The following is a 19,155-nucleotide window of genomic DNA, read 5'->3' as shown; positions in this document are numbered from 1 at the left end:
ACGGCCCGCCACAGTATCAGCTCCGGGCCGCCGCCCCAGCTCCAGGTCGATGCCCCAGCTCCAGGTCGCCGCCCCAGCTCCAGATCCTGCAGTCTCCGCACCGGGCCGCTGCCCCAGCTCCAGGCCGATGCCCCAGCTCCAGGTCGCTGCCCCAGCTCCAGGCCGCCGCGCCAGCTTCTGGTCCCGCAGTCGCTGCTCCAGGTCCCGCCGTCTCCGCTCCGGGCCGCTGCCCCAGCTCCAGATCCTGCAGTCTCCGCTCTGGGCCGCTGCCCCAGCTCCAGGCCGCTGCCCCAGCTCCGGGCCCCGCTGCATCAGCCCCAGGCCGCCGCCGAAAGCCAGAACGCCGCACCAGCAAGTCGGGCCACCGCTGCTCAGCCCCGAAGACGGCCAGCCTCTCGTTGGTAAGCCCTGGCTGGCTCTGCCTCCGGAGCCTCGGGGTCGGTCGCAGGCTGGAGGCCGCCAGCTCCGCCATTAGGCCTCAGCGCAGACGGAGGCAGAGAAGGGGGATACGACATGAAAAAGTCGCATTCCCCCGAAGGAAGAGACAGAGAACATGTTCCACCCCCTCTAACACAACCCAACAAACTAAAACTTAACCAAAACAAGACAAAAAAAACAACAGAAAAAAGTAAAGACAGACGGACTGCAGGCGAGCCGCAGCTGTTAACAGCGCCGCCACTTCCGGAATGGCTACAATGGCTGTATAGAATTGGACCATCATTGCCTGTGGCAGAATGTGCTTCCTCAGCTGCCGCAGGATGTATATCCTCTGTTGTGCCTTTTTGACCGTGGAGTCGATGGTGGCCCCCCACCCACGGTCCTTGGAGATTATGATTCACAGGAACTTAAAAGACTCCGCAGATGTGACTGTGCTGTTGTTGATGGTGAGTGGGGTGAGGGGAGGGGGAGCTCTCCTAAAGTCTACAATCAATTGCACTGTCTTAAGAGCATTGAGCTCCAGGTTGTTGAGATGGCAATGTAGAGAGAGCAGAGGAGAGTAGAGGAGATGAATAAAACTTCTAGATCAAAATAGGATTTCCTAGTCTTGTAAGATACGCTTCAGTTTATGTAAGTAAGCTGGGTGGAAAATTAAATCAGTGTCAAGGGTTTAATTAAATGTCAGGGACTGAAAATGATGGCTTTACTGTCAAATCAATGTAAATTAAGACAAGGCAATAACATTGGAATTTCAACGAGGAGTAGGTTATATAGCCATTCAAGTCTGTTCCACCGTTCAATAACATCTTGACTAATTATTTGCTTATCTTATTCTTTGTTCCACAAGTGCCCAAATATCAATTGATTTCCGTCGTGAATACATTTTACATGAGGATTATATGCAACTCCCTATTGGAAATCAATTTGGGGCCTATTTCTGCTATTTGTATTGAGGCAATGCAAGGAAAATATTTTTTAAATAATCACTTGCCCAAATTTGGAAAGCTTAAAAATGATGTTAAAAAAGTGAAATGAACAAGAATAAATGATGAAAACAGAACAAAAATGTGAAGGTATTTTTCAAAGAAATTGTAGTTGTTCCAAGCCAAAAGGGCCATTGAAATCATGGAGGGTATATAGATCAGATTCATTGAGATGACATCTAGGATGTAAAATATTTTTCAAAAGTAAAACTTGAGATCGTGGGATAATATTGAGCAGAGATTCAATAGAGATTTTTTTTTAACATAAATTATTCTGATTGCTTTCTAAATAGAAAGTCAGTGACAAGCGTTCAACTATTTAAAATTATCAATAATGTAGAGCATTGCAGGGTGAAAAGTTATTTATTGTGACGTTCCCTGGAAAGCATTGATGCAGGAAGTCTCTGATAGAGCAGGACTATTTCAACTGTTTAGAGAAAATGGGAAATACTCAGTTATCAGAAAAGTAGAGAAAGTGAGCAATTGGTTTCAATGAGTTAAGTGTATTATCACCATGTAATGTCGTCATTATGCCAAGAAGTGCAAAGTCAGCAAATTGCAAGTGCATGATTTGCTCAATTTTGCACTGCACAATAGTCTCAATAGGTTGCTGCCAATGTCTATTCTGACAGAAGAAAGGACTTTCTGACAAATAACAACATCTGAACATTCATAGTGAATAAGAAGTCATACACTTCAGCTAACAAAAAAGGCAATCTGTTTTTTCCCCACATTATTTGTCAAAGTATTACATAAAGATGAACAAAAAATCTCAATGCTGCAATTTCACTTCAATAGGGACAATACTTGCAATCTATTCAAGCTTGCTGTGACACTTGTGTGATTCCCTGACACAGGTCAACGCTGCAATTACATTCTGCATGAAAATGGTGACAGACCAGCAAACCATTTGAGATACTATTTTACCAAGTAATAAAAATAAAATAAGGAAGTCAAATCATAAAATCGTCTACAAATTTCAACCAAAAACTCATTAATATAATGCTTCTATGGTCCACAATTAATAATCCTCTCTAGGTGGCAAAATTAATTGCCCTAAAACAATTTTGTATTGACCTCACATACTATCATTGAAATAATAACAATGCACTTCTGTGGATTTTTACGTGGAAATGCATCAGCAGTCCACACATCAATATATGCCAAAATCATTTTGCAATAGACATATGATTACTGATGCATTTACTTTTACTCTATTTCCAACTGCATCAGATTAAATTAAAAATATAATTGTAAAAACCTACCATCATCTCTGAAGAATCTTCAATATATTCATCTTGTCTGGTGACATTTGAAAAGGAGCGTAAAGCTCCAGTTAAACGAGGTAGTTCCATTTATTCGTGACTTATTGATCCATAGGAAAGGTAATCAAATTGCTCCTGGGATTTGCAAACTCTGCAGACAAAAGAACATGAAATGATTTAACTGATGCATAAGTTCCTCAAAAGAAAACTAGACTTATAGAATTATGGCACTGGAGATAGATAAATAAAATTTCAAATATATCAATAAAATAGGAAAAGGGCAAACTAATGTCAAATGTATTTCAATGGGCATAAATATGAGATTATCCTCTTTAGCCACAACTGATCGAATCGAAACATGAAAAAAAGCCGACAGATGCTGAATCTGAAAATAAAATCTGCATTACTAGAAACACTCAGCAGGTGTGACAATTCCTGTCAAAAAAGTCAACATTTCAGATCCAGGGCACTTCAAGATAGCCTGAATAATACCTAGAATAAAATGTCACACAGGTGAACCTCATACAAAATTGCATCACAGATGCATTTTCCTGGAAAATCATCTATATCATTATTTTCTGTAATGCAAGTTCTTATTTCCCACTGAATTCCATGTTATAAGTGGAGATACAGGGATGTACAGGGTTCCTGTACATCCCTGTACATTCCTGGAGATACAGGGATGTATAGAATTCCATGTTATAAGTGGAGATACAGGGACCCCTCAAGGGGTCCAAATGACAATTAAATTGACTCTTGACTCTCTCTCTTGACTCTTGTTTGTCTCTGAAAAGGACTGATGTGTACGACATCTACTGGATCACAGTGGGTGGGGTTTGGGGATGACTTAAAAGATTGTGCTTGTCAGTTTCCAAAGTAAATCCCTTAATGGCCAGCACCAAACACAAGTAACTACATGTGCTTATCACCAGTTACCCTTAAATGGAGACATACACGTTTTGAATGCATATTAAATAGAAGAATAGTTTAATGATATAACTTACTGAAATATGACCACCAGGGGCACCGGGCAGATTGCAGCCTTGCTGGCAGTCTGTTCGTTTTTTCATCTTTTTGTTATTTTTAGCTTTTGTTAAAAGTTTGATTTAATATACTTTGGTTTGTTTTATGTGGGGTGAAGGGGGAAGGGATCGGGGGAAACTTTTTTTAAAGTTCCTACCTTTCCGGAGATGTGATCAATTTTTCGGATCACATTCTCCGGGCTCTGCGGCCTACCATCGCTGGGGCTGGGAGGCCTCCTCGGACTGTCGTGAGCCCCACCGCGGGGCGCGGACTTAACATCGGAGCGGATCCCTTGCCTGGGATCACTCCCACCTGCGGACTTACCATCAAGGGCTCTCAGTCTCTTGAGAGGCTAGTCGGGAATGCAGGGTGATGCTATGAGAATGCAGGGCGACTTGCACAGGTTGGGGGAGTGGGCAGATACATGACAGATTAAGTTTAATGCAGATAAATGTGAGGTTATCCACATTGGTAGCAAAAACAGTAATGCAGATTACTATCTAAATGGCTAAATGGCGTAAAGTTGGGAAAAGGGGAAGTACAACGGGATCTGGGGGTCCTTGTACATCAATCTATGAAAGAAAGCATGCAGGTACAGCAGGCAGTGAAGAAAGCGAATGGCATATTGACCTTTATAACAATCGAATATAGGAGCAAAGAGGTCCTTCTGCAGTTGTACAGAGCACTAGTGAAACCACACCTGGAGTATTGTGTGCAGTTTTGAACCCCTAATTTGAGGAAGGACATTCTTGCTATTGAGGGAGTGCAGTGTAGATTTACAAGGTTAATTCCCGGGATGGAGGGACTGTCATATGCTGAGAGAATGGAGCAGCTGGGCTTGTACACTCTGGAGTTTAGAAGGATGAGAGGGATCTCATTGAAACATATAAGATTGTTAAGGGTTTGGACACGCTAGAGGCAGGAAATATGTTCCCGATGTTGGGGGAGTCCAGAACCAGGGGCCACAGTTTAAGAATAAGGAGTAAGACATTTACAACAGAGACGAGGAAACATCTTTTCTTACAGACAGTGGTGAGTCTGTGGAATTCGCTGCCTCAGAGGGCAGTGGAGGCAGGTTCTCTGGATGCTTTCAAGAGAGAGCTAGATAGGGCTCTTAAAAATAAAGGAGTCCAGGGATATGGGAGAAGGCAGGATTGGGGTACTGATTGGGGATGATCAGCCATGATCACATTGAATGGCAGTGCTGGCTCGAAGGGCCAAATGGCCTACTCCTGCACCTATTGTCTATTGACCAGCCCCGACGCGAGGTTCGATCACCCAGCGCAGGGGAGCTGATAACCCCCCGATGCAGGAGCTGAACGCCTCGACGCGGAGGGCCCGAAAGCCGCTGGCTACGGGAGTCAAGACCGCCCCGTCAACGGAAGGCTCGAGGCCCCCGACCGAGGAAGAACAAAAGGAAGGACTTGAACTTTATTTTGCCTTCCATCACAGTGAGGAATGTCATCAATGTCATCCCCAAACGTCACCCACCGTGATCCAGTCACTGTGGTGGATGTTCATGTTAAAATGTGTTTTTGAATCTGTTGCTTTTAATTGTGTGACTGACCTAGCCAGTGAAATTCCTCATATGTTGCAAAACATACTCAGCGAATAAAATCTGATTCTGATTATTACAACAAATAACAATAGCCATTTCCTGTTTACAACTTGTAAGTAAACATGCTGGCCCAGCTTCATATCCTCGAGGGTAAATAATATGGAAGTGTCAAAGAGTCATGGGGCATAGTAACAGCCCCTTTGCCCCACCATGATGCCTCATCTACACTGATCCCATTTGGCTACATTTAGCCCTTATCTCCCTAAACTTTCCATGTCCATGTCCATGTCCCTGTCCAAATGTCTTATAAAAGTTGTTATAGTAACTGCCTCACCAGCCACCTCTAGCAGCTTGTTCCATATACTCACCACCCTCTGAGTGAAAAAGTTGCCTCAGGTCCCTATTAAATCTTATCTCTCCCACCTTAAACCTTTGTCCTCATGTCATAAGGGATAGAATCCGGCCACTCAGACCATCAAGTCAACTCTGACATTCAATCATGGCTGATCCTTATCTCCCTCTTAACCCCATTCTTCTGCCTTCTCACCATGACCTCTGACACCTGTACTAATCAAGAATCTATCTCTGCCTAAAAATATCCACTGACTGGCCTCCAGCGACTACAGGCCCTGTGCCGACAAACCTCCTCTTAGGTTAATCTATTCATTCCTGGGATCATTCTTGTTAACCTCCTCTGGACCCTCTCTAGAGCCAGCACATCCTTCCTCAGATATGGTGCCCAAAATTGCTCACAATATTCCAAATGTGGCCTTACCAGCGCCTGATAGAGCCCCAACATTACATCCCTATTTTTGTATACAAGCACTCTTGAAATAAATACTAGCATTGAGTTTGCTTACTTTACTACTGATTCTTGATTCCCCTACTCTGGGTGCATTCCTCTCATGATTCTATACACCACTGTAAGATCACCCCTTAATACGCTGTACATCAATGAATAACGTCCTGATATAACCATATAACCATATAACAATTACAGCATGGAAACAGGCCATCTCGGCCCTACAAGTCCGTGCTGAACAACTTTTTTTCCCTTAGTCCCACCTGCCTGCACTCATACCATAACCCTCCATTCCCTTCTCATCCATATGCCTATCCAATTTATTTTTAAATTATACCAATGAACCTGCCTCCACCACTTCCACTGGAAGCTCATTCCACACCGCTACCACTCTCTGAGTAAAGAAGTTCCCCCTCATATTACCCCTAAACTTCTGCCCCTTAATTCTGAAGTCATGTCCTCTCGTTTGAATCTTCCCTATTCTCAAAGGGAAAAGCTTGTCCACATCAAATCTGTCTATCCCTCTCATCATTTTAAAGACCTCTATCAAGTCCCCCCTTAACCTTCTGCGCTCCAGAGAATAAAGACCTAACTTATTCAACCTATCTCTGTAACTTACTTGTTGAAACCCAGGCAACATTCTAGTAAATCTCCTCTGTACTCTCTCTATTTTGTTGACATCCTTCCTATAATTGGGCGACCAAAATATTGTACACCATACTCCAGATTTGGTCTCACCAATGCCTTGTACAATTTTAACATTACATCCCAGCTTCTATACTCAATGCTCTGATTTATAAAGGCTAGCATACCAAAAGCTTTCTTTACCACCCTATCTATATGAGATTCCACCTTCAAGGAACTATGCACGGTTATACCCAGATCCCTCTGTTCAACTGTATTCTTCAATTCCCTACCATTTACCATGTACGTCCTATTTTGATTTGTCCTGCCAAGGTGTAGCACCTCACATTTATCAGCATTAAACTCCATCTGCCATCTTTCAGCCCATTTTTCCAAATGGCCTAAATCACTCTGTAGACTTTGGAAATCCTCTTCATTATCCACAACACCCCCTATCTTGGTATCATCTGCATACTTACTAATCCAATTTACCACACCTTCATCCAGGTCATTGATGTACATGACAAACAACAAAGGACCCAACACAGATCCCTGAGGCACCCCACTAGTCACCTGCCTCCAACCCGATAAACAGCCATCCACCATTACCCTCTGGCTTCTCCCATTCAGCCACTGTTGAATCCATCTTGCTATTCCTGCATTTATACCCAACAGTTGAACCTTCTTAACCAACCTTCCATGAGGAACCTTGTCAAAGGCCTTACTAAAGTCCATATAGACAACATCCACTGCTTTACCCTCATCAATTTCCCTAGTAACCTCTTCAAAAAATTCAAGAAGATTAGTCAAACATGACCTTCCAGGCACAAATCCATGTTGACTGTTCCTAATCAGACCCTGTTTATCCAGATGCTTATATATATTATCTCTAAGTATCTTTTCCATTAATTTGCCCACCACTGAAGTCAAACTAACAGGTCTATAATTGCTAGGTTTACTCTTAGAACCCTTTTTAAACAATGGAACAACATGCGCAGTACGCCAATCCTCGGGGACTATTCCCGTTTCTAATGACATTTGAAATATTTCTGTCATAGCCCCGGCTATTTCTACACTAACTTCCCTCAATGTCCTAGGGAATATCCTGTCAGGACCTGGAGACTTATCCACTTTTATATTTTTCAAAAGTGTCAGTACTTCTTTTACTTTGAACCTCATAGTATCCATAGCTACTCTACTAGTTTCCCTTACCTCACATAGTTCAATATCCTTCTCCTTGGTGAATACCAAAGAAAAAAAATTGTTCAATATCTCCCCCATCTCTTTTGGCTCTGCAGATAGCTGTCCACTCTGTCTCTCCAATGGACCAATTGTATCCCTCGTTATCATTTTGCTATTACTATAGCTGTAGAAACCCTTTGGATTTACTTTCACCTTACTTGCCAAAGCAACCTCATATCTTCTTTTAGCTTTTCTAATTTATTTCTTAAGATTCTTTTTACATTCCTTATACTCCTCAAGCACCTCATTTACTTCATGCTGCCTATAATTATTGTAGATCTCCCTCTTTTTCCAAACAAGATGCCCAATTTCCCTTGAAAACCAGGGCTCTTTCCAATTTTTACTGTTTCCTTTCAACCGAACAGGAACATAAAGATTCTGTACTCTTAAAATTTCCCCTTTAAATATCCTCCATTTCTCTTCTACATCTTTCCCATAAAACACAATGTCCAGTTCACTCCTTTTAAATCATCTCGCATCTCATCAAAGTTAGCCTTTCTCCAATCAAAAATCTCAACCCTAGGTCCAGTTCTGACCCTCTCCATAAATATGCACAGCTTCATCCAATAACTTGGGCCCTCAAGTCCTGGCAACATCTTTGTAAATCTTCTGTGCATTTTTTCCAGCTGAACAACATCCTTCCTATTACAGTGTGACTAAAACGGAACACAATGCTCCAAATGCAGCCTCACCAATGTCTTGAACAACCATAACATAACTTCTATTTTCAATACCCTGACCAATGCACCAAAAGCCTTCACGGCCCACCCTATCTTCTTGTGACACCACTTTCAGGGAACTATGTACCTGTTTTCCTAGATCCCATCGCTCCACAACACTCCTCAGGGCCCTACCATCCACTATGAAGTCCCTGCCATGCTTTGACTTCCGAAACACCTTGAATTTATCTGCAGTAAACTCCATTAGCCATATGTCAGTCCACTTGCCCAGCTGATCAAGATACTGCTGCAATTTTTGAAACCAAATACCAATAGACCATAATACCAAACAGCTTAACAACTTCTACCCTATTGTTCAGACTCTTGGACAGTTCACTTATATGCTCAGGAAGTATTTCTTATCTTCAAAAAATATTAATTGCCGCCTTTGCACTCGTTTTTATCTGCACTTTCTCTATTGATGTAATGCTATATTCTACACTGTTTCCTTTCTCGTTTACATTACCCATGTAATCATGTATGGTATCATCTGCCTGGCTAGTATGGAAAACAAAGTTTTTCACTAAATCAGGTTCAATAGCCAATAGACAATATGTGCAGGAGTAGACCAATCGGCCCGTCGAGCCAGCAAAGCCATTTAATGTGATCATGGCTGATCATCCACAATCAGTACCCCATTCCTGCCTTCTCCTCATATCCCCTGACTCTGCTGGCTTTAAGAGCGCCATCTAGCACTCCTGAACCTCCTGAACCTTCTGAATTTTGTAGTCGGCAGGGCAGTACTCTGCATATCACCAACTTGGACAATTTTACATTTTTATCAAACTAAATTAACCTACAAACCTGTACACCTTTGGAGTGTGGGAAGAAACCGAAGATCTCGGAGAAAACCCACGCAGATCACGGGGAGAATGTACAAACTCCATACAGACAGCACCCGTAGTCAGGATCGAGCCCGGGTCTCTGGCGCTGCATTGTGCTGTAAGGCCACAACTCTACCGCTGCGCCACCGTGAGTCTCTCTTGAAAGTATCCAGAGAAACGGCCTACACCCCCCTGAGGCCAGACCAAAGCTCGACAAACTTGACCCGAAACGACCCACGGTCAACCCAGGTCTGTACTACTGTAGCGGCTGCCTCCTCCCCGGAGACCGGGAGACACTTAAACATCTGTAAATCATTGCTCACATTCCCACAGACACTATCTGTGTGAAAAAACTGTTTCTCCATCTCTGTTCTAAATGGCTTACACCTTATTCTTAAACTGTGGCCCCTGGTTCTGGACTCCCCCAACAGGAACACGTTTCATGCCTCTAGCGTGTCCAAACCCTTAATAATCCTATATGTTTCAATAAGATACCCTCTCATCCTTCTAAATTCATGTGACAATAATAAACCATCCCAATGCTGGGACCAAATACCAGTAGGTCATAATACCAAATACTATATGCCACCATGTCATTGCATTGAAAATGTTAAGTTAAACACAATGAGGAACATACTAACTGGGACAATGACTAATTTGCTTTCTTTTAAAGCAGGGTGTGAACGCCAGTATTGTTTGTGCATGATAGCAAAAGGATTTGAGTATAGAAGCAGGGAGGTTCTACTGCAGTTGTATAGGGTATTGGTGAGATCACACCTGGTGTATTGTGTACAGTTTTGGTCTCCAAATCTGAGGAAAGACATTCTTGCCTTAGAGGGAGTACAGAGAAGGTTCACCAGACTGATTCCTGGGATGTCAGGACTTTCAAATGAAGAAAGACTGGATAGACTTGGCTTGTACTCGCTAAAATTTAGATGATTGAGGGGGGATCTTATAGAAACTTACAAAATTCTTAAGGGGTTGGACAGGCTAGATGCAGGAAGATTGTTCCCGATGTTGGGGAAGTCCAGGACAAGGGGTCACAGTTTGAGGATAAAGGGGAAATCCTTTAGGACCTAGATGAGAAAAACATTTTTCACACAGAGAATGGTAAATCTCTGGAACTCTATGCCACAGAAGGTAGTTGAGGCCAGTTCATTGGCTATATTTAAGGGGGAGTTAGATGTGGCCCTTGTGGCTAAAGGGATCAGGGGGTATGGAGAGAAGGCAGGTACAGGATACCGAGTTGGATGATCAGCCGTGATCATATTGAATGGTAGTGCAGACTCGAAGGGCCGAATGGCCTACACGTGCATCTATTTTCTATGTTTCTATGAATATTATAAACAAAATAGTTGTGCTAGTATGTGACCAATTATTTTCTGCATTTGACATGGCAGAAGATTAATCTCTTTCGGGAAAAAAATACAATAAAAGTGAAGACTGGAAAATTTATATCAAATTGTGGAGATAAAGACACTGACAAAATCCTTGCATGTCGGCCTTCAGTGATATGTGCACTCAGTCATAGATCAATAGATTTATGGGTATTAAACCATTTCTGGGAATCAAGGCATATCGAGATGGTGCTGATAAATGGCATTGATGAGATCAGCCATGATTTTGATGAATGATGGAAGAAACTCAAAGGGCAATAATGAGACTAGAGAAGGCAGATGCTGAAAGTGTAGGAAGGAACCAGGTTTAAACCAGATAAGACACAAAATGCTGGTGGAACTCAGTGGATCAGACAGCATCTGTAACAGCAATGGGTAGTCGATGTTTCAGGTTAGGAAACAAAATGCATCTGTCCATTCACATACACTGCCTGTTATCCTTGACTTGGTATTTGATCAGTATCTGAACAGTTTATGTTGTGCCTATCTGTAGGACAGTACTTAACAATCACTTCTAAATGGCTTTGTGCACTGCATTTTGAATGGCATTAACATTAATAGACACTTTGATGAAGGCACCCCAAATATTGATTCAAAATACAAACTGCTTGAGGTACTACTTCCAGATGCTGCTTAGCCTGCTGAGAACCTCCAGCAATTGCATGAGAAAAACAAATGTGTCATGGGGGAAAGGGTGTCTAGGGGCTAGAGAATTCCATCTACAAAACAGCTTATTTCTTTCAAAAATTAAGATGTTTTTAATAGCTTTAAGTTAATTTTTGTTGAATAAAATACTAAAGGCTGTTGGTTACATTATTTCGATTAGGTACCACTGCACAAGTGTCAATAGAAATGATTGCATGTCAATTTCACCCTTGGTGAAACTGACAAGACTGTGGTCACTGCTTGAAATGGTGATCAAAGACAAAATCTGTACTACAGGTGCACAACCTTTTATCCGAAAGCCTTGGGACCAGAAACTTGTCGGATTTCGGACATTTTCGGATTTCAGAATGGAAGATTTTTAGCGTAGATTAGGTAGGTTGCGCGGGCGGCTTGAAAAGTCTGGAGCAGCTGCCTCCTCCCGGAGACCGGGAGAATCATTGCATAAATGTTAGTCGTTAGTTTGGAGGGATTTTATGTGGTGGTGTGTTGTAGTATAGATGCACACTCACTGTGCATTAACATACAAATTATGGACCAAAACCTAGATTAAAGTGACAGACGGGGTATCTGTACTCACTACCTGAAATGATGATCAAATACAAAATATTTATTACAATTACAGATGAGTACTCAAAGTCTACTAACCTACAAATTATGGACCAAAATCAAGTAATTTGGTGGATAGTTGTTAAATGACCAGCACAAACACAATGCCCTACTCATTGGTGTGCCGTATGTGTTATGATGCAGAACACAACAATCTCAAATCTCAGGGGGAAACAAACTGAAGAGCTCAAAGTCAGGATTGAAATTTGTAATGTCACTTGCAACCCCATGAAAACACCAAGACCTTTATTCCTTTGAAACACGTTCAAACCAGTTTAGAAAAACACAAAATGCTGGATTAACTCAGTGGGACAGGCAGCATCCCTGGAGAGAAGGAATGGGTGACTTTTTGGATTGAGACTCTTCTTCGGTTTATAAAAGTTTACACACGTACACATATGCGATGTGCACGGTCACCCCCAGAAACTGCTGTCAAGTACGAACACAGGATTTCCTGCGAAGGCGCCGATTGTTTTGCACCGAGCAAAATGCTCTGACTCGTCTTGTGTGCAATAAAGAACAAAGTTTTAGGCAGTATTCGAGGGGGGGGGGGGGAGGGGAGAGATCTGCACTATTATTGTTTTTTTTACGTGTATGTATGTGCGAGTTTATACATGTATATGTGTATATGTATATACACACACAAAAAGGCAGCCACCACCCTGGCCACATTCATTTCACCTGCTATCTGGAAGAAGATGTAGGAGCCTGAATACTGTAATGTCCAGGTTCAGGAACAGCTTCTTCCTCACAGCCATCAGGTTATTAAACATGTGTAGGAAAACAATACAACCTCCAAATATTCTCTGAAATACTTAGATTTGGGGGCATAGGTTTTGTTTTTTTGCACTATTTGGAAAGTGGTGAAATCATTGGACAAAGTCAGCATGGATTTACGAAAGGTAAATCACGTCTGACGAATCTTATAGAATCTTTCGAGGATGTAACTAGTAGAGTGGATAAGGGAGAACTAGTGGATGTGTTATATCTGGACTTTCAGAAGGCTTTCGACAAGGTCCCACATAAGAGATTAGTATACAAACTTAAAGCACACGGTATTGGGGGTTCAGTATTGATGTGGATAGAGAACTGGCTGGCAAACAGGAAGCAAAGAGTAGGAGTAAACGGGTCCTTTTCAGAATGGCAGGCAGTGACCAGTGGGGTACCGCAAGGTTCAGTGCTGGGACCCCAGCTATTTACAATATATATTAATGATTTGGACGAGGGAAATGAATGCAACATCTCCAAGTTTGCAGACGACACGAAGCTGGCGGCAGTGTTAGATGTGAGGAGGATGCTAGGAGGCTGCAAGGTGACTTGGATAGGCTGGGTGAGTGGGTAAATACATGGCAGATGCAGTATAATGTGGATAAATGTGAGGTTATCCACTTTGTTGGCAAAAACAGGAAAGTAGACTATTATCTAAATGGTGGCCGATTAGGAAAAGGGGAGATGCAATGAGACCTGGGTGTCATGGTACACCAATCATTGAAAGTAGGCATGCAGGTGCAGCAGGCAGTGAAGAAAGCGAATGGTATGTTAGCATTCATAGCAAAAGGATTTGAGTATAGGAGCAGGGAGGTTCTACTGCAGTTGTACAGGGTATTGGTGAGACCACATCTGGTGTATTGCGTACAGTTTTGTCTCCAAATCAGAGGAAAGACATTCTTGCCATAGAGGGAGTACAGAGAATGTTCACCAGACAGATTCCTGGGATGTCAGGCCTTTCATATGATGAAAGACTGGATAGACTCAGCTTGTACTCGCTAGAATTTAGAAGATTGAAGGGGGATCTTATAGAAACTTACAAAATTCTTAAGGGGTTGGAGAGGCTAGATGCAGGAAGATTGTTCTCGATGTTGGTGAAGTCCAGGACAAGGGGTCACCGTTTAAGGATAAAGGGGAAATCCTTTAGGACCGAGATGAGAAAAAAAAATTCACACAGAGAGTAGTAAATCTCTGGAACTCTCTGCCACAGAAGGTAGTTGAGCCAGTTCATTGGCTATATTTAAGAGGGAGTTAGATGTGGCGCTTGTGGTTAAAGGGATCAGGGGGTATGGAGAGAAGGCAGGTACGGGATACTGAGTTGGATGATCAGCCATGACCATATTGAATGGCGGTGCAGGCCCCTACTCCTGCACCTATTTTCTATGTTTCTATTGCATATTATTTATAGAAACATAGAAAATACGTGCAGGAGAAGGCCATTTGGCCTTCGAGCCAGCACCACCATTCATTGTGATCATGGCTGATCGTCCCCAATCAATAACCCATGCCTGCCTTCTCCCCATATCCCTCGATTCCACTAGCCCCTAGAGCTCTATATAACTCTCTTTTAAATCCATCCACTGCCCTCTGTGGCAGGGAATTCTACAAATTCACAACTCTCTGGGTGAAAAAGTTTTTTCTCACCTCAGTCTTAAATGGCCTCCCCTTTATTCTAAGACTGTGGCCCCTGGTTCTTGACTCGCCCATCATTGGGAACATTTTTCCTGCATCTAGCTTGTCCAGTGCTTTTATAATGTTATATGTTTCTATAAAAAACCCCCTCATCCTTCTAAATTCCAGTGAATACAAGCCTAGTTTTTTCAATCTTTCCTCATATGACAGTCCCGCCATCCCAGGGATCAATCTCGTGCTGCACTGCCTCAGATGTTCTTCCTCAAATTAGGAGACCAAAACTATACACAATACTACAGATGTGGTCTTACTCGAGCCCTATACAGCTCCCGAAGTCCACAGGCCACGCTGGGCGGAGATTCATGCTGACGGCCCTCGGCAAAGGGATCCCAGGACTCTGCGGTGTTCAAGTCAGCACCGCCCGCGCTGGGAGCTCTACGAACCAAAGCTCCGCGATGTTGAAACAGCAGGCCCAACACTCCAGAGTTTCAAACGGCGATCCAGGTAAGGTATCGCCCCACTCTGCGGTGAATCCAGTGCTGGTCCGGTCCCAGGTCTCTGGCAGGAGAGGCCGCTCCAATCCAGTTGGTAGGCCACGAGGGGGGGGGGGGGGGGGGGGGGGGGGGGGGGGACATACGAAGACGCGACTCGGAGAATAGTCACATCTTTGCCAGGAAATTATTGGGAAACTGTTTCCCCCTTACCCTACCCCCCCTCCCCCACATACAAAAACTAAAGAAACCTCCACAACATACTGTTAAGACTAAAATAAAAAGATAGAAAAAACAGACTGTTGGCAGAGGCAGTCATCAATGCGGCACCCCTAGTGGTTGTCACATCCTCAAAAAATTCCAGAAATTTAGTCAAGCATGTCATTTCCCTTTCATAGATCCATGTTGACTTGGACTAATCCGTTTACTGCTATCCAAATGCCCCATTATTACCTCTTTAATAGTTGACTCCAACATCTTTCCCACCACCGAAGTCAGGCTAACTGGTCTGTAATTTGATTGTGTGTGTATGTGAGTATATTTATATATTTGCGCATATGTATGTATAGGACATATACATTATGTGTGGGAAGGAATTGCAGATGCATGTTTAAACCAAACATAGACACAAAATGCTGGGGAAACTCAGCGGGATGGACAGCATCTCTAGGGAGAAGGAATGGGTGATGTTTCGGGTCAAGACCCTTCTTCAGACACATATATATATTATATATATATGTATACATATGTATAGGTATGCATATGTGTGTATATGAATATACAAACTTTTTTCTCATTTACATAGAAAAATATGTGCAGGAGTAGGCCATTCTGCCCTTCAAGCCAGCACAGCCATTCAATCGGATCCTGGCGGTTCATCTATCAGTACCAATTCTGCTTTTTCCTCATATCCCTTGATTCATTTAGCCCTAAGAGCTAAATCGAACACTCTCTTGAAAACTTCCAGCAAATTGGCCTCGTTATATTGTTTACAGTTCACTACGTTTACATGTTCTGTTATGCTGCAGCAGCAAGTCAGAATTTCATTGTTCTGTCTGGGACACATGACAATATAACACACACTCATGACTCTTGAATGGCCACGTTCATGCAACCAGTGATCCAGGGATTGTGGCCACGGGACATGCGCACTGGGCGCCACGGCGCAATGGCTGCCGGGACTTGTAGTCCGACACCCGGCACATTAAACTCAGCGGCGTCTGAAGAAGGGTCTCGATCCCTGAAATGTCACCCATTCCCTTCTCTCCAGAGATGCTGCCTGTCCCGCTGAGTTACTCCAGCATTTTAAATACATCTTCGGTTTGAACCAGTATCTGCAGTGCCTTCCTGCACACTCAGTTTCCATTTAGGCCACATACACACTGAACACTGTAACTCCTCCAGTCCTTGACAGAGCTTGGTCTCTCTCTCCCCCCCTCCCCCCCGCCCGACACCGGGGCAAGCAGCCAAACCAGCGACTCCAAACCAGTCCGGGGGGGGGGTGTGTGCTTAGACCGGCAAACCTTCCGTTTCCCGTCACCCACCCACTTACTTAATCACCTACCTGCCGCTCTGTGTGACTCCAGCGAACACAACACACACACACACCGGCCGCCGGCTCGGCTCGGCTCGTCGCTGCCGTCAACTGCGTGGCGCGGCCCGTTGCTCGGCGTGCGCGAGCTCGCGCGGTGGGCGTGAACGGACCGAGGGGAGGGCGGGGCTACAGTAGTGGGGGGGGAGGGGGCGGAGCTCCAGCGAATTGGGAATAGGATGGGGGCGTGGCCTGAGGGGGCAGCTCTGCTCTATGATCCTTGGTGGGAACCGGGCCGATGTAGGGGGGCGGGGCTACAGCGAGATGGGGGTGGGGGTGGGTGTGGTGTGGTGGGGCTGGGTTGTGAGCGAGGGGCAGCGAGGGGGGGGCGGGGCTCCAGCGAGATGGGGGTGGGGCTCAAGGAGGGGGTGGGGCTGGGAGTGAGCGAGGGGCTTCATCCAGGGGCTCCAGCGAGGGGGCGGGGCTCCAGCGAGATGGGGGTGGGCTTCCATGAGAGTGAGGGGGGGGGCTTCGGTGGGGGGGGGCTTCATCCAGGGGGCGGGGCTCCAGCGAGGAGGTGGGGCGGGAGTGAGGGGGAGGGGCTTCCAGCGAGATGGGGGTGGGGATCCAGTAGGGTGTGGTGGGGCTGGGTTGTGAGCGAGGGGCAGGGGGAGGGGCGGGCCTCCAGCGAGGGGGCGGAGCTCCAGCGAGGAGGTGGGTGGGGCTGGATGTGTGAGCGGGGAGAGGGGTGGGGCTCCAGCGAGGAGGTGGGGCTGGGGTGAGGGGGCTTCAGAGGGGCGGGGCTCCAGTGAGATGAGGGCGGGGCACCAGAGAGATGGGGGTGGTGCTCCAACGAGGTGGTGGGGTGGGGCTGATGGATGGGGAGGGGGCGGGGCTCCAGCGAGTGGGTGGGGGCGGGGCTGGGTGTGAGGGGAGGGGCGTGGTCTGAGGCGAGGGGGCGGGATCTGAGGAGGAGGTGTCGCGCACGGCTGACGCGGGGTGATGTGAGGGCGCGACACACGGGTCAATCTCCACCTGCAAGGTGTGTGTTGGCCGTTGGAGTCACGCGCGCCCGGCGTCTGTAGGGCGCGTGCCCGAGCGGGAGCGCGCACCGTTGGAGCGTCTGGTCGGGCGCGCGCGTAGCGGAATCGAAATCGAAACCGAAAGCGTGCACACACGTTCGCTTTTTATTTTAAAAAGACAAAGTGCGTGAGTAACGTAGTTGTACACCGCGCGTCACCCTCCTCCTCAGAAGGTGCTGCCTGTCCTGCTGCTGCTGTGTGTGTGTTAATCTCGCGTCCATTTACGGGCTGTGGGCTTATTTTGGTTTAAGTGGGAAGGAACTGCAGATGCCGGTTTTACACCGAAGATAAGACACGAAATACTGGAGTAACTCGGCGGGACGGACGGGAGGCATCTTCTTGAGAGAAGGGGGTCGAGACCCTTCTCCAGACTGAGAGTCAGGGGAGAGGGAGACACAGAGATATGGAAGGGTAAGGTGTGAAAACCACAGGTCAAAAGCAGACGAGGGTCAACGAAATGTAGACTGTAGAAATGTTACAAAATTTTGAGATTTTAAAAGTCAAGTCTGCAATTTATCCCATCAGATAAAGCATAAAAAGAAGTTTAATTTGACACCTAATTCACTTTCTTATCTCAAGTATTTAAAAGGTTATGGCCATTTTCATACTCGGAAATTAGCATCTTGTTCCCTATTGATTTTCTATGGACATAACAAAAAGGCTGTGATCGTGGACAGTCAAAAGCCCATAACTTTCTTAAAAATTAAGAGAACTGAATTAAATTTTCAGTTATCATAGATTGAAGCATTCTGAAACAAATATAAAATAATCTTACTTGGATGACCTGAAATTAAAGCATATAATTAGTTAGTTACCCAATTGTAGCTAATTTCCAACTTCAATTACTAGATCTAAACACCTATCCATTTCTTAATAAATGATTAACATTTTTAAATAGCCTAAGTGTCCAAATTATATTCACAAATAATTCACAATAAAACATGATTTTTAAATCTCATTTACATTAATTTATAGGCCAAATGGAAGGAATTTAGTGTTCAATTGCTGTAAATTAAAGTCCATTTAAATCAGCTTTCTAGTGGGATCCTGTGAACGCGCTGGTTTATCACATTGCGGTAGATTAGTGCCCTCAAATGCCCAGAAAAATACTGCGGGATATAATGGGCCCCAAATTAGCTACTCGCAACTCTGTATAAAAGGATCTTAAGAAGCTCTTTTTAATGTAAAAATAAACACTCTACCTTCTGTTGTCCCCTGTATGAGATCTGGCCCGTTGTCGGCGGTCGCGGGTTTAGAGGTTAATTTTTAAACTACTATAACAATTAGATAAAGCCCTTAAAACTAATAATAGCTAAAGCGACGGAATCTTCCAGCGATTTTTCGTTAATAATTAACTAGGCTGAACATCCTCGATTTGAACAGCCTAGGGAAAATCGCGTTTTAAACCCGCCCCCCCTCTAAATGGTGCCAAAATCGCACACACGGGCTGGGACAGATTTTCAGCAACGCTTCAGGTAGGCTTTGCAACATACCTATAGAATGG

General features: G+C 44.5%; 1 protein-coding gene across 1 annotated transcript in view; it reads right to left on the bottom strand.

Annotated features, from left to right (window-relative positions):
• The window catches only part of ascc3 (activating signal cointegrator 1 complex subunit 3), a 358,193-nt gene extending 341,456 nt beyond the window's left edge, over positions 1-16,737 (bottom strand). Inside the window, exons 1-2 of the mRNA XM_055634935.1 lie at positions 16,603-16,737; positions 2,687-2,837 (exon numbers count right to left, since the gene is read on the bottom strand). Coding sequence (XP_055490910.1) covers positions 2,687-2,776 — 90 coding nt within the window. The 5' untranslated portion in view covers positions 2,777-2,837; positions 16,603-16,737. The remainder of the gene's footprint in view (positions 1-2,686; positions 2,838-16,602) is intronic.
• Between the last annotated feature and the right edge of the window lie 2,418 nt (positions 16,738-19,155).

Source organism: Leucoraja erinacea, chromosome 5 (genome assembly GCF_028641065.1).
Source record: "Leucoraja erinacea ecotype New England chromosome 5, Leri_hhj_1, whole genome shotgun sequence".
Lineage (NCBI taxonomy): Eukaryota > Metazoa > Chordata > Chondrichthyes > Rajiformes > Rajidae > Leucoraja > Leucoraja erinaceus.
The sequence above is the reverse complement of the archived record's forward strand: the minus strand, read 5'-3'. Positions and strand labels throughout refer to the sequence as shown.